At 44.9% G+C, this 15,582-nt stretch overlaps 1 protein-coding gene across 1 annotated transcript in view; it reads right to left on the bottom strand.

The window, feature by feature from the left end:
• LOC126187459 (titin) overlaps window positions 1–15,582 on the bottom strand; it is a 947,541-nt gene that overhangs the window by 877,823 nt on the left and 54,136 nt on the right. Inside the window, exons 5-6 of the mRNA XM_049928552.1 lie at window positions 7,264–7,455; window positions 85–290 (exon numbers count right to left, since the gene is read on the bottom strand). Of these exons, the coding sequence (XP_049784509.1) occupies window positions 85–290; window positions 7,264–7,455 (398 nt within the window). The remainder of the gene's footprint in view (window positions 1–84; window positions 291–7,263; window positions 7,456–15,582) is intronic.

Raw genomic sequence — 15,582 nt, 5'->3', positions numbered from 1 at the left:
TCCACGCCTCGCACTAACAGCACCTGGTCGCCCGCCTCTAGCGGCGGCCTCTCTCTCGCTGCAGGCTCGGCAGGCAGGCCTCACCTGTCGCTGGCGGCCAGCGGCTCTCGCAGCCTGGTCCTGAGCAGGCGGCCCAGCCGCACCATGCGGCCCACCTCCAGCAACAGCTTCTCGCGCGCCGCCAGCAGCCGCTGGGCCCGCGCCCTCCGGCACGCCCCCGCCGCCTCCTCCTGGGCAGCCGGCGCCGCGCCGGACGCCTCTGCGATCAGCTCCCTCAGCTGCTCGCAGTGCTGTAAGTGGAACGCAGGCATGTGTGGTAAGAAGACTTGGCGACCCGTGGATGTAGGATATGCTGCAACGAGGTGTCGCAGAGGTTGGCCTCTTTTTATTACAGCATCGTTTATTGAGGAATTTGACACTTATAGACAGAACTACTGATTAAGAATAAAAGGAGATTAATGTACGTGTAATACGATGTTTGTGGCCTTAGGACTTGTACCTTCTTTGTTTGGAATTTTAGCTGGAGGATGAATTTATACGTCTGTCTTGTTGTTGTGGTCTGAAGACTACTCCTAGTCTGATGCGCATTCCCATAACAGTCTTTCCTGTGGAATCCTCTTCATCTCTGCAACCTACATCCATTAGAACCCGCTTCCTGTAATCAAGCCTTGCTCTGCATCTACAATTTTACGCCCTCTCCCACTCACATCCCCCTGCACTACCCCCTGCACTACCAAACTCATGATTCCTTCTAGCATCAGAACGTGTGCTTTCAACCTTTACGTAGTTTTTAGTCATGTTGTGCCATAAACTTCTTCTCTACCAAGTTATATCTTTTATTGTCGTCTTGTCTGAACTCATTATCATCCACATTTCCCTCCGATACAAGGCCGCATTCCAGACACAAACATTCAGAAAACATCTCCAAGCCTTCTTTTCCAGAACTGTACTTTTTGCTACTGCCACTCGACACTTTAGTCCTCTTTGCTTTGCCGTTGTTTTGCTGTGCAAGTAGCAACACTCATCTATTACATTTAGTCCTAATGTAATGCCCTTAGCATCTTATTATTTCATTCAACAACATTCCATTGCCCATGTTTTACTTTTGTCGATTTTCATCAAAAATGTTCAAATGTGTGTGAAATCTTATGGGACTTAACTGCTAAAGTCATCAGTCCCTAAGCTTACACACTACTTAACCTAAATTATCCTAAGGGCAAACACACACACACCCATACCCGAGGGAGGACTCGAACCTCCGCCGGGACCAGCCGCACAGTCCATGACTGCAGCGTCTCAGACCGCTCGGCTAATCCCGATTTTCATCTAATCTATTTTCAAGATGCTATCCATTCCATTCAACTGCTCTTCAAAGCCTTTCCCATTTCCGACAGAATTATGCCACTGGGAAACCTTAAACTTTATATCTTGTCCTTCAACTTTAACTGTCCAAATTTCTATCCTTTTTCCTTTAGAGCCAGCTAACTATGCAGACCCAATAACACTGAGGATTGGCTACAATCCTGTTTCACTCCCTTCTCACCTACTGATTCTCTTTCAAGTCATTCCACTCATGTAACTACAGTGTGGGTTCTGTACAAGTTGTAGATAATGTGGATAACATTCACTCCACGTATTTGTATCCCTGAGAGCTTTAGAATTTCAATGAGGGTGTTCCAGGCAACATTGTCAAAAACCTTACCTAAATCTAGAAATTCCGTAAAAGTAGGATCATACTTGATACCAATATTTGTGATTTTCTGTCGCTTTCCAAAATGGTTCCAATGGCTCTGAGCACTATGGGAGTTAACTTCTGAGGTCATCAGTCCCTTACAACTTAGAACTACTTAAACCTAACTAACCTAAGGACACCACACACATCCATTCCCCGGGGCAGGATTCGAACCTTCGACTGTAGCGGTCGCGCGGTTCCGGACTGTAGTGCCTAGAACCGCTCGGCCACTCCGGCCGGCGTCGCTTTCCATTCGCTTTGGATTGACTCTTTATTGGTTCTGCATGTGCCGTAATCTCAGTTATATTATTCTCATGATTTGTCCACCTGTTACATGATGCAAGCAGCAAAATCATTTTCACAGTATTCTTCAGCTTCTGATTCTCTAAATTTAGCAAGTAAGATTTCACGAGAACAAAGTCGCCTTTCTTCCAAAGATTCTCAATTTAATTTCCCTGTGTACCTGTTCGACTTGTGTTGTGCTATGCAGATCTGTTACACTCCTAGCAGCGTGCAACTGAAATCACACAATGTCTGGCGTCCCTCCCACTTTGTATGGACTCCAAACGCTGGAGCTGGGCTCTAGAACTGGTCGCAGCCCTTCTTTCTGCTACTTTCTTTACAGATGCGCTGCACTTACCTCAGCTCTTTTGGGATCCATCGTGTATGGCATGAGAGAATGCTGGAGTAAACAGGTAACTGCGTCGTTGCGATTGCGACTGATAATGGTGACCCGCTGTAGGTTCAAAATGGTTCAAATGGCTCTGAGCACTATGGGACTTAACATCTATGGTCATCAGTCCCCTAGAACTTAGAACTACTTAAACCTAACTAACCTAAGGACAGCACACAACACCCAGCCATCACGAGGCAGAGAAAATCCCTGACCCCGCCGGGAATCGAACCCGGGAACCCGGGCGTGGGAAGCGAGAACGCTACCGCACGACCACGAGATGCGGGCCCCGCTGTAGGAATCACTTTCCAGCACACCCAGTAATCATTACGTTTGGGTGCCCTTTCCTAAGTCGACTACAGTTCAGTAAAAGCTGCAATCCACAATCTGGTTTTGCCTTAACCTTAGAGGGCCTTCCATGACGTCACTAGAAACTTTACTAAAAATTATTTATCGGTACAATCACAATAATTTCAAACTGAGTGACCATTTTCAGCCTGTATCTACCATCCTCAGCGATAAATAAGTTTAAAAGTTGAAACAGAAGTTATGCAGATTACATGGAAATTAAAATACAGTAGTAGTAGTAGTAGTAGCAGCAGTAGTAGTAATGGCAGCAGTAATTTTGTTCATCCTTTGATAAAGTGATGTCATACCATAAAACACTTTCTGGGGTTCTACCTCTCCACTGTAGAAACAAGACTGTCAGTCATTCTACATGAGGAAGTTATACACAAGTGGAAGTCGTCTGATGGGCTGCAGCTAACTATACATTTGCTATTCATATATTTCAGTAAAAACTTTTCAATAAAATTTTTAAAGAGTACAGATGTTTACTTTAGTCAATAAAATGTATTGTACAGCGTTCTAAGTCTGCAATTACCGTACTTGATGACACAAAAATGCGGTGCATCGGTATCAAGCAGGTAGATTATGATGATGATGTTTCGTTTGTGGGGCGCTCAACTGCGTGGTTATCAGCGCCCGTACAATTTCCCAACCATTGCTCAGTCCAATTTCGCCACTTTCCTGGATGATGATGAAATGATGAGGACAACACAAACACCCAGTCATCTCGAGGCAGGTGAAAATCCCCGACCCCGCCGGGAATCGAACCCGGGACTCCGTGCTCGGGAAGCGAGAACGCTACCGCGAGACCACGAGCGGCGGACACAGCAGCAGTAGGTAGATTATGTAAAATGTTATGACAGTACACTAATAAGCTTACCTTGTTCAAATTCTAATTTTTTAAAACACCTTTCAAAATCTCCTACTGAATAAGAATTATCTTATACATAAACATTAATGTTAGAATGAAAGATTGAACACATTGAGAGAGCTCTATGAGGCAGATGATTTCGCTGCTGAACAACAGAGCCGGCCGTTGTGGCCGTGCGGTTCTAGGCGCTTCAGTCTTGAACCGCGTGACCGCTACGGTCGCAGGTTCGAATCCTGCCTCGGGCATGGATGTGTGTGATGTCCTTAGGTTAGTTAGGTTTAAGTAGTTCTAAGTTCTAGGGGACTGATGACCACAGATGTTAAGTCCCATAACGCTCAGAGCCATTTGAACCATATGAACAAGAGAGGACACCGAAGCCAGCTGTCCTGCTCGCCACGGGCGTTTTCGTTTCCTTGTTGAAAGCGCTCAGGTCTGCTCTCGCTTAGACCCGTGCGGGCAGCAGGTAAACTCATCCCCTCGTGTAGTCGTCGTGTTTCCACCATATATATGGTGGAAGAATCAATGGTAGTCGGAAAAAGCGATACACAGCATGAGCAAATATACCACAGTGTTACTGGTGATGTATCCACAGGAAACGATCTAAAGAGTATACACATGGTCTTGCCCAATGGTCGTTATGTACTCTCTATAAGGATTTTGACATTTCACAGCTTGGAATACGAGGAAGGGTAATTGAAATAATACCTGTGTGAGGCTAGAGCATTTCATAAACCCTACTGACATTGAGGTTACAGAACACATGGGATAGCGATATGCACATATACAGATGGCGGTAGTATCATGTACACAAGGTACAAACATAAAAAAAAGTTTTGCATCACCTCGGTTCCGAGAGTTCCGAAACCGGTACAGAAAATTGAAACAGAGCTCAACATAAACACCATTACCGCCCTTTTTATTGCTCATGAAAACCATAAATTGCATGTTGTACCGCCATACAGCGAGATCTTCAGAGCTGGTGCCGGCCGGTGTGGCCGTGCGGTTCTAAGCGCGTCAGTTTGGAACCGCGTGACCGCTACGGTCGCAGGTTCGAATCCTGCCTCGGGCATGGATGTGTTTGATGTCCTTAGGTTAGTTAGGTTTAAGTATTTCTAAGTTCTAGGGGACTGATGACCTCAGTAGTTAAGTCCCATAGTGCTCAGAACCATTTGAACCATTTTTCAGAGGTGGTGGTCCAGATTGCTGTACACACCGGTACCTCTAATACCCAGTAGCACGTCCTCTTGCATTGATGCATGCCTGTATTCGTCGTGGCATACTGTCCACAAGTTCATCAAGGCACTGTCGGTCCAGATTGTCCCACTCCTCAACGGCGATTCGCCGTAGATCCGTCAGAGTGGTTGGTGGGTCACGTCGTCCATAAACAGCCCTTTTCAATGTATCTCTGGCATGTTCGATAGGGTTCATTTCTGGAGAACATGCTGGCCGCTCTAGTCGAGCGATGTCGTTATCCTGAGGGAAATCATTCACAAGATGTGCATGATTGGGGGGCGCGAAATGTCGTCCGTGAAGACGAATGTCTCGCCAATATGCTACCGATATGGTTGCATTATCGGTCAGAGGATGGCATTCACCTATCATACAGCTGTTACGGTGCCTTCCATGACCACCAGCGGCGTACGTCGGCCCGACATAACGCCACCCCAAAACAGCAGGGAAACTCCACCTTGCTGCACTCGCTGGACAGTGCGTCTAAGGCGTTCAGCCTGAGCGAGTTGCCTCCAAACACGTCTCCGACCATTGTCAGGTTGAAGGCATATGCGACACTCATCGGTGAAGAGAACGTGATGCCAATCCTGAGCGGTCCATTCGGCATGTTTTCGGGCCAATGTGTACCGCGCTGCATGGTGTAGTTGTTGCAAAGATGGACCTCGCCATGGACGTAGGGAGTGAAATTGCGCATCATGCAGCCTATTGCGCACAGTTTGAGTCGTAACACGACGTCCTGTGGTTCTACGAAAAGCATTACTGAACATGGTGGCGTTGCTGTCAGGGTTCCTCCGAGCCATAATCCGTAGGCAGTGTTCATCCACTGCAGTAGTAGCCCTCGGGCGGCCTAAGCGAGGCATGTCATCTACAGTTCCTGTCTCTCTGTATCTCCTCCATGTCTGAACAATACCGCTTCGGTTCACTCCGAGACACCTGGACACTTCCCTTGTTGAGAGCCCTTCCTGGCAGAAAGTAACAAAGTGGATGCAATCGAACCGCGGTATTGACCATCTAGGCGTGGTTGAACTACACACAACACGAGCCGTCTACCCCGTTCCTTGTGGATAGAGTGAAACTGATCGGCTGTCGGACCCCCTCCGTCTAATAGGCGCTGCTCATGCATGCTTGTTTACATCTTTGGGAGGATTTAGTGACATCTTTGAACATTCATAGGGACCGTGTCTGTGATACAATATCTACAGTCAACGTCTATCTTCAGGAGTTCTGGGAACTGGGGTGATGCAAAACTTTTTTTGATGTGTCTATAAAAGGGAAGCATATTGGCGGAACTGTCATTTTTACTCTGGTGATTCATCTGAAAAGGTATTCTGCTTGATTATGACCGCACGACGATAATTAACGGACGTTGAACGCGGAATGGTAGCTGGAGGTAGATGCATGGGACATTCCATTTCGAACATCGTTAGGTCATTTAATATTCCGAGATCCACACTTTCAAGAGTCTGCCGAGAGTACCACATTTCACCACCTCTCACCACAGACAACACAGTGGCCGACGGCCTTCACTTAACGACCGAGAGCAGTGGCATTGGCGTGGAATTGTCAGTGCTAACAGAGTAGCAACTGTGTGTGAAATAACCGCAGAAATCAATGAGGGATGTACATTCGACAAACGTGTGTGTGAGGAAATTTGCTGTTAACGCGGTATGGCAGCAGACGACCGACACGAATGCCTTTGCTAACAGCACGACATCATCTGCAGCACCTCTCCAGGGCTCTTGATCCAGTCAGTTGGGCCCTAGACGATAAACAGTAGCCTGGTCAGACAAGTTCCGATTTCAGACGGTAAGAGCGTATGGTGCGGTTCGAGTATGGCGGCACATCCCTCGAAACCATGGACCAAAGTTGTCAACAAGGCACTGTGAAAGCTGGTGGTGGTACCATAATGCTTACGTGGAATGAAGTGGGTCTGCTTGGTCCAAACGAACCGATAATTGAGTGGAAATAGTTACGTTCGCCTACTTCATTTGCAGGCAAATGACGATGGAATTTTATAGACGACATTGCGCCATGTTACTGGGCCACAGCTGTTTGCGATTGGTTTGAAGAACATTCTGGACAGTTCAAGTCAATGATTTGGCCACCCTGATCACTAGAACATTAATGGGACGTCGTCGAGAGGACAGTTCGTGCACAAAATCCTGGACTGGTAACAGTTTCGCAATAATGGACGGCAATAGAGGCAGTCTGGCTGAATATTTTTGCAGGGGACATCCAACGGCTTGTTGCCGAGTTGCTGTACTACGCCAGGCAAAAAGAGGCCCGACACGGTATCGGGTGGCATCACGTGACTTTTTTCACCTCGTGGTACTGGAGTACGGTGGCGCCTGTAACGGCTGGTCTCTCTGTTAGGAGTGGCTACACGCTCGCTCGGCGCCAGAGCCGCACCTGGTCGACGCTGCGGTGGAAGACGGCGGAGACGCGCAGGCGCGTCACGTGCTCCTGGGCGGCGGCGTCGAGGCGGCGCCACGCCGCGTCCAGCGCGCCGCTCAGCTGCTCGTTGGGCGCCGTCGCCAGGCGGCAGCACTGGCGCAGCGCCAGCGCCGCCTGCACCAGCTGCCGGCCGTACTCGTACGAGCCCTGCGGGGACAAAAGGCGGCCGGCCGCTCAGTCCCACTTCAATCACTCCGTAACAATATTCACATCATCGCCGAACATCCCGTCTGGAAAAATTACAAAGTGATTAAGACTTCACTGACAACTGGCATTTTCGACGTACGTGCCGTGCAACAGGTACAAGCATTTCGTTAAACGCAGTGGCGGCTCGTAGATATACATTCTGGGTGTTCACAAATTTTTAAATTCAGATAAATATCAAGTGCGATATTAATAGCACCTGCTGTATAACACTCATGCTCAACAACATATTTATACAACTTCAGCCATTCTCAATAATAACAATAATAATAATAAGAAGAAAGGAAGAATTGTTTTTTTGGAGTTTCGTTGTTTTGTACGTAATTAACTACAGTTTATGGCAAGAACGAAGTAATGTTTAAGATTTGTCTACTGTCCGTTTCGCATTTTTGTGTAAGCGAGAGTTTTCGTGCTTTTTTTATTTTTTAGGATAAATGTACAAGATCCCTAATTCATGTATTAGTTAACGAATTAACTTCTGGGCTAATAATCAGGCATTCTTGCCTTGCACCCACACAACGACTTAACGCTTACTATAGACTTCTTTGTTAAATGTTCGCTTGTAGTCACACTATTTGATTTTGCCACTTTCTCAGACAACGAAACTGGTCTGGAATGCCCTAGTTTCTTTGCAGGTAACTTTTCCTCGTAATTTTCTTTTCTGTTACCGCTTAACACAGGTTCAATACAGTTCATGTTGACACTCCACAGGAAATCCGATTCTGTACAGTGGACAACAAACTCCAAACACAAACTGCCCTTTGCAGATATGATTAAATTCAAGAAGTACTGTCTAGCAGCAAGGTCACTTGTCTAGAATACAAATGAGGCGCTGAGAGCCATAAGGGCCAAAATATCTTGAATATTCAAATATATATGTACAATGTGGCCCTACAGTACAGATAAACCGCAAGATCAATGGATTTTTCCCCCTTGTTATTTCACTCCCCAAAAAGGGGCAGGCTGGCAGTGGCACAATACGCCACTCTTCAGCCAAGAGAGTTACAGAGAAAACATAGGCAAATGAGAAAAGACACATAACAGAGAATGGTATAAAGTGACAAAAAATCAGAAACATGAACAAAAATAGATGAGTATAAACTGTAGATTTAAAAACAACATAAGCGAGAGCCATACGCACATGCAAAGAATGAACAATGTGAGTTGACACGAAAAACAAAGAAATACCAGTGGGAACACAAACGGATGATGCTGGTGACACTGTTGGTGCTGGTGGAATGTAGCACTCCCCACAGCACTGGAGTAACACAGTCACCACAAAAAAAAACGTTAAAAGTCACTGCACTGAAGGGGACATACCACTAGGTGAAGGGAGGAGGGGGGGGGGAAGAAAAGGAGGGAGAGAAGGTAAGGGGAAACCAGGATGGGGGTAGGAGGGGAGCAGTGGAGGGGAAAAGGAGCTGGAAGCCCGGGGGAGAGGGGGTCAAAAGGAAAAAGAAGGTGTTCGGCAAGGCAAAAGGAGGAAGAAGGGAAGGGGGAAAGGGAGGGAAAGAGGGAGCCCTGGAAGGAGGGGGGGGGGGGAAGAAGGAGGGAATCAACGGATATCAGAAGCAAGAATAAATGCTACAGTTTCACAGTCGACTATGATGCGCTTTATGGTTTTCAGCACCTCAAATGGATTACTCTACGATAAAATCTAAAACCTTATGTACTACATCTCATTCACAATCCCATAAAATATTTTTCTCTCAGTATAACTATAACATATACTGATATCCGATCTAATTTTAGTATATAGTTTGTGAATTTGCATATCTGGCGAGCGTGGTACCACCTAGCGGGATTTATGGCGAATGTGGATAAAAGTCTGGCGCAGTGTGCTGCCACCTGGTGGCACTCACGTAAATGTCTAGTGGAGTGGTAATGGCTAGCAGTGCACGCCATGAACTGTGCACATTGTTTATCAAATCTGTGTTCATTTGGTCCGTAAGGCAATTATGTGACTCCAGCTGCGCGTGTGCAGATGGTCCTTAAAACGTGCACAAGTGAAGATATGCCCACGACCCGATGCCAACTTTCACCAAGTATAGTGGTGAAATATGTAGCACATGGCGGTAGATCTACTGCCGTGTATTTCAGATTACTGCATTTACATTACGTTTAACAGCATTCAAAGAAAAGTAACCAATAAATCAGCAAAATGTCAAAAGTTACGGTGTTCACGTGCTCTTGTGCTCTTACACAGCAGACGCCACTGGTTAATCGAAAACAATAAAGCCCGAAATCGTCCTTCATGGTACCGCACTCTTCTTCGGATTGGAATGGCACCCTAGTACATTTGGTGACAAATGTCTTAGGTAGCAGTTGTCACCCAGTACGCTCAACAGTCGTCAGCTGGTCTGACCAGTCACACTGCTGTCTGCTTATTCACCATAGCGCGACTAAAGTATTGGCCCGACGGTAAGACGCACTTTTTACCCAAATGTCACCCTCGAAAAGTTAGGGTGCGGCCTATATCCGACACCTTGTCGTTTTACATACCGTTGCTGTTAAGAAATTAGGCTCATCTGCAATATCGCAAGTAATGAATGTAACCGAAAACTGCGGGCAAGACATTTTTTTACGTAACAATGCAACCGGTATTTTATTGGCGTTAACACTACCGACATGAACGACAATTTTGAGCGAAGAGCATTTTGAAGCCAAGGAATTCGACGCAGTTACGATGCAAGCTTTAAACTTGTGGTTGTGCGTTATGCCAAAACCGTAACGAACGGAGAGGCCAGAAGAAAGTACGGACTGGATGAATCTAATGCCCGAAGTCGGGTTACCTCAGAAGAGAAATGGAAGAACGCAGTTTCGACGAGAAAAGTATTCAGGGGACCGAAATATTGCAAACATCGGGAACTTGAAACTAAGGTTCTTTCCTGTGAATTAGATTAGTGGAAAGATGGGATGCCTATCTCACATGAAACAATCCAACTGAAGAGCATGGAAATCGCAGGTGTCTTAAACGTGCCACAGGGACAATTGAGTGCGAATGTTGGCTGGTGTCGTCGTTTATGGGGAGAGAGGGCTTTCGTTCGTGCAGGGTACCTCCCTAGCAGGGAGTGCTTAACTTTCAGCGGCACGTCATCCAGCTGCGAACGCGGCAGCCACACTCTTTTCATCAGACGCAGTTCTGAAGAAACGCCAGTATTTTATGGCATGCCAAGATATACGGCAGTAGAAACGTTAAGGGCAAAAAGTATCTCATTACGAGGGACCAGTAATAAAAAAATTGTGGCAAAGGTAACTTTCCCAAGGCCTTAATAATTTGTTGCCAAGAATAGGGCTGCATGACAGTGTAGCTGATTTTTTTGAGTAGCTGTCTACCGTTTCGAATCGCAGAACTGTGGCACTGCTTGCTAAGAGAGCCATACTACATTTGGATGCTTTTATGCGTTACCTTATTGCTGAAGTAAGAGATAAACTTGGTGCACAAAAGGCAGTTCTTGTCGTAATACAGGGAGGAATGACTTCAAAACTGCAGGTGCCATAAATAAGCCGGCCAAGAACAACCTCCGAAAAATGCATTCTGACTGTCTCCGGGAGGACGACCCTGCCCTTATACCACCTGGTAAGATCAAGAAGCCATCACGGCCCTCCATGCTGTCAGAATCCATCATCGACGGGTTCCAGAAATGCTGCTTATCGAATGCGTTGGGTGGCGACGGCGATGACGTACTGCGTGAAGAGAATGGAGAAAATCATGGGAGTGAGAGTGATGACGTGAACACCGGTAGTGATAGCGACGACACGGAATGAGGCAAAACGTGCTAGCAGTATGTTAGGTGGCAAGGTGTGGCATCGTGAGTTGGAACAAATGTTTACGGTACATACCTACATCTTACAAGTAATTACAAGTAAATTTCTGGTAATTTTTCTCCTCTCAATGAGTGTACGGCTTATTCTCACGCAAAATATTTTCATTTACTTCTTCCTCGAAATTTTGGGCTGCAGCTTCTGTGCGGTGGGGGCTTATTGTTGAGTTAATACGATATTTGGTATGAGGGCTCACTGGTGCCCTGTTGACGCACTCGCTCTTCGTCTGATTCTTTAGCAACACTACAATCCACTGGCGCTCATTAGTCACTGTTTGCAAAATGTCGTGAGTGTTAATAGAGAGCGTGATGCCTTCAGGAACTAGTCGTCAGTTAACATTTGCTTCTCCAAGTTTGTGATTGAGTCTGGCATCAAATTGTCGTCAGGCAGCTTAGTACCATTTGGCAGTCTGCTTGTGGAGCATTAAGCGAAGAATCCACCGTTTCTGCGCAACCTCTAATTGCTTGATAAATACTTTTTGAATCACAATTGCACCAGAATACTATAATCTTTATCGTGAGCGTCTTAAAACATTTAACACAACTTCACAGTGGCTTAGTAACCCTTGTACAATAACGTTCATTATAATATTGGCCACAAATGAGCCGGCCGGTGTGGCCGAGCGATTCAAGGCGCTTCAGTCTGGAACCGCGCAGCCACTACGGTCGCAGGTTCGAATCCCGCCTCGGACATGGATGTTTGTGATGTCCTTAGGTGAGGTAGGTTTAAGTAGTTCTAAGTTATAGGTAAGGAATGAGGAGGTTCTACGCAGAATCGGAGAGGAAATGAATATGTGAAAAACACTGATAAGGAGAAGGGACAGGATGATAGGACATCTGCTAAGACATGAGGGAATGACTTCCACGGTACTAGAGGGAGCTGTAGAGGGCAAAAACTGTAGAGGAAGACAGAGATTGGAATACGTCAAGCAAATAATTGAGGACGTAGGTTGTAAGTGCTACTCTGATATGAAGAGATTAGCACAGGAAAGGAATTCGTGGCGGGCCGCATCAAACCAGTCAGTAGACTGATGACCAAAAAAAAAGTTCTAGGGGACTGATGACCTCAGACGTCAAGTCCCTTAGTGCTCACGGTCATTTGAACCATTTGAGCCACAAATGAAATTTACAACTCGCAGGGACACTGCCTTACCGAGCGCTTCTTCAGGTCTGGACGGCAGGATGTGTGTGCTTCTGTGAAGTAGATGGCTATGCTGGCAGCTACCGCAGGGCTTACAAAGCTGCACAAGCCTTGCTGCAGGAGTCAGATTAAGCAACACGGAGCACTCTACAGATATAGCAAGTGTAACGTTCCCTGGCAAACTCACGCTATTAATGAACTAAAATTTATTTGTACCATATACGCCGCTCTGAGCAATTTGTATATACTATAATTATTGAACAAAAAATATTATTGAATTTTGTGTAAAAGACATTTGTTATTATTGTAATATTTTTTTGTAGTAATATTCTCTCTGTATTTAGGATGGTAATATTTCTATATTCATTATGTGATTGCGAAATGTGTCAATATCTGCGATAACAGAGATGTGAAATTTAGCCAGATGAAAATAATGTTATGAGATTACAAAGAAATGTTAATAGTCAGCAGTAGTATAAAAGCACCTCGTACTGTGTATTCTTTGGTCATCTCCGTGTAGAGCTGAAAGCGAGAGGAAGCTGTGACGAAGCGTTTTATGAATGGGTAGACTTCTTTTGTCTGTATCTAGATTTAGCCGCCATTAGAGGAGAAATTACAAACTAATGTGAGTTGAATTATTGTTGGGTCTAAATATATCATAATTTAACAAAAGTGTGTATTATTAATGTAAATTAGCTTGCCCATGTCATCTATAATATTTATTTAAAGAATTTTCAGCATTTTTAGCGGTGTTGCTGGGCTGTGCCGCGACCGATCGATTTGCAGCGGCGGCACATTTAAAAAATTGTTCCGCTAAAGAAAAATCAACCAAACCCGTAAATCGGGAACAGATAAAAATTAGCAGTGAATTAAGAAAATGTTCTTCTTTTACAGTGATCCTGAGACTGATGAATTTTAAACTAATTATACATTTGTGCATTCGTAGGCGGATAGTTAATGTTGAAATTTAACAATTTTGGTTCTTTCAAATAACTTAAATGTATAGCGAAGTATGTTTTATCAGTGATAATTAATGTCGGCTTGGCAATATTTAACCATTTTCTGCTAATAGAGACAGTCTTGTGTTCCATAGCTAACGCCGGGAAAGAATTCAGTAAATATTAAAAAAAAAACCACTGCATTTAGAAAATGTGTGCCAAGGCCGAATTATGTAAAGGATTTAATTCTCAACTAAATATTCTTAATCAGTTAATATGAGTTCACGTAATTTTTAAATGTACGTAATTCTTTTGAAAATGAATTTTTATTACCACACGTAAATAAGAGAAAGGTTCTACAACAAAGTTCGTACTTACAGAAGAAAGTTAAAGAAAGGCAAATTAATTAACTAAAAGCAAAAATTTAAAAAATGGTAACTGATTATTATTATTCTTTAATGAAAGATTTCATGCAATTTCATTAAACAAGCCAGACTGCTGTCATGGAGGGAGCTCTGGGAAAATAATCCTGCTGCCTCAGAAGTACGAGACTGGCAGCGCACTGCTGAGCTTTTATTGTAGAGAGTCCGTAATGCAGATGGGGGGACATTCCTAGTAGCCGAAAGCCTCTAATCAAATAAATCTCAGGAACGACTGATATCTTTCCCCCCCCCCCCCCGCCCCCAACCTGCTCCACCCACCCTCCCCCACACCCGGTGACGAACAGTGGGAAATAAATTGGAGTAGGAAGTTAAATATGGTAAGTTTCTGGAAAATGGTAGCTGTCAGACTGGTTGTTTCAGAAACAGAATGATACAGACTTGACATAACCGCTCTATGGAATTTGAGATATAACTATGAGGGGACATCCGGAGAATTTAGATTCATTACAGTTTTCAGAGTCTATGCAGAAAATAACAGTAAAGAACTTGGACTGGGTTTCACAGTCAGTAACACAACTTAGTTTGAACATCACATAGCACAAATTAACGAAAACTTGTTACAAGCTTTTCAATTTATGGTCAAACTTTTGCGGCCATTTTAAGGACGAGGTGTCGATTTACTATCACTCAGATCATGTAACGTTGGCCACTGTCAGCTGTTACATAATCAATTGACACATTTAATTGTTTATTGACTTTAGAGTGAAAGATTATGCGGGATATAATTAAAATTTTATCATTATAAAGGCTTTGCTTGTGCGTTTGTTGGATACTCTTACGCATGTAAATTGTCGTTAAAAGCCGTATTCCCTTAGTGTGAAATTTCTGCGCTTCTGCCCAGCTCTTCAGCGCTACTGTGCTTCCGTCACTTCAGGTAGAGCTAGCACGCTCATCTCGTTGCAAGCGCTACGTGATCGGCTGCCTTCTGTTGGATAAGCACCGCTTTGCGCAGTGTCTCCCGACAACGCAATTCACCTTCTTGAATTAGATAACGAATACAATGATAGCAGAGCGGTCACCAGCAGCGGAAGATAAAACAAGGCAATTTGCATGCAAGATAGTGTGAGCGTGGAAGGGAAGCATTCCAGAATGAAAAGGAGCGGACATCCATCCATGATATTATGGACTGAGAAGAGGAAGACATTGGTGGTTAAGAAACAGGTTGTAGTAGAACCTAATGACAAGGACGGTAACGCCCAAATGTTTCACACCATAAACCTGATAACGAATGGACGCAGGAGATAGCCGCTGATTATGGACAGGTGATAAAGGCTCATCAGAGTGAGGGCGGAACACTAGGCACATGGTGCGAATATTGTGAGGAATGGCTGACTGCAGAAGACCCCAGAAACGATTTTCTCTATTTGGGGCACGGAAAATAGGCATGGTGTTAAAGTCTTTGAGAAGGGTGGGGCCAGTAACTAGAATGTTTGAAAATATAGGAGCTCCACGGAAGGACTGAATTACTAAAAATAGGTTCGGCGTGGGGCCATGGAAGGATTGAATTACTAAAAATACGTTCGAGGTGGGACTACAAAGATTGTAGGAATAATTGTACATCCTCGTCCGTTCGATGTGTGCAGAGGACGAAACGTCAGAAGAATGGAAATCATCTACAGTTTGAAAGGCGCCTGCTGTAGCAAAATACCTTTCAGGCTCCGCATTCGTATGCGCTATGAATCACTGGTCAGACCCAAAGAGCTGCAAGAGCAATACTTCTCTGG

The sequence above is a fragment of the Schistocerca cancellata genome, chromosome 5 (genome assembly GCF_023864275.1).
Source record: "Schistocerca cancellata isolate TAMUIC-IGC-003103 chromosome 5, iqSchCanc2.1, whole genome shotgun sequence".
In the NCBI taxonomy this organism is placed as follows: domain Eukaryota; kingdom Metazoa; phylum Arthropoda; class Insecta; order Orthoptera; family Acrididae; genus Schistocerca; species Schistocerca cancellata.
This window is presented reverse-complemented; position numbering and strand designations above follow the sequence as displayed.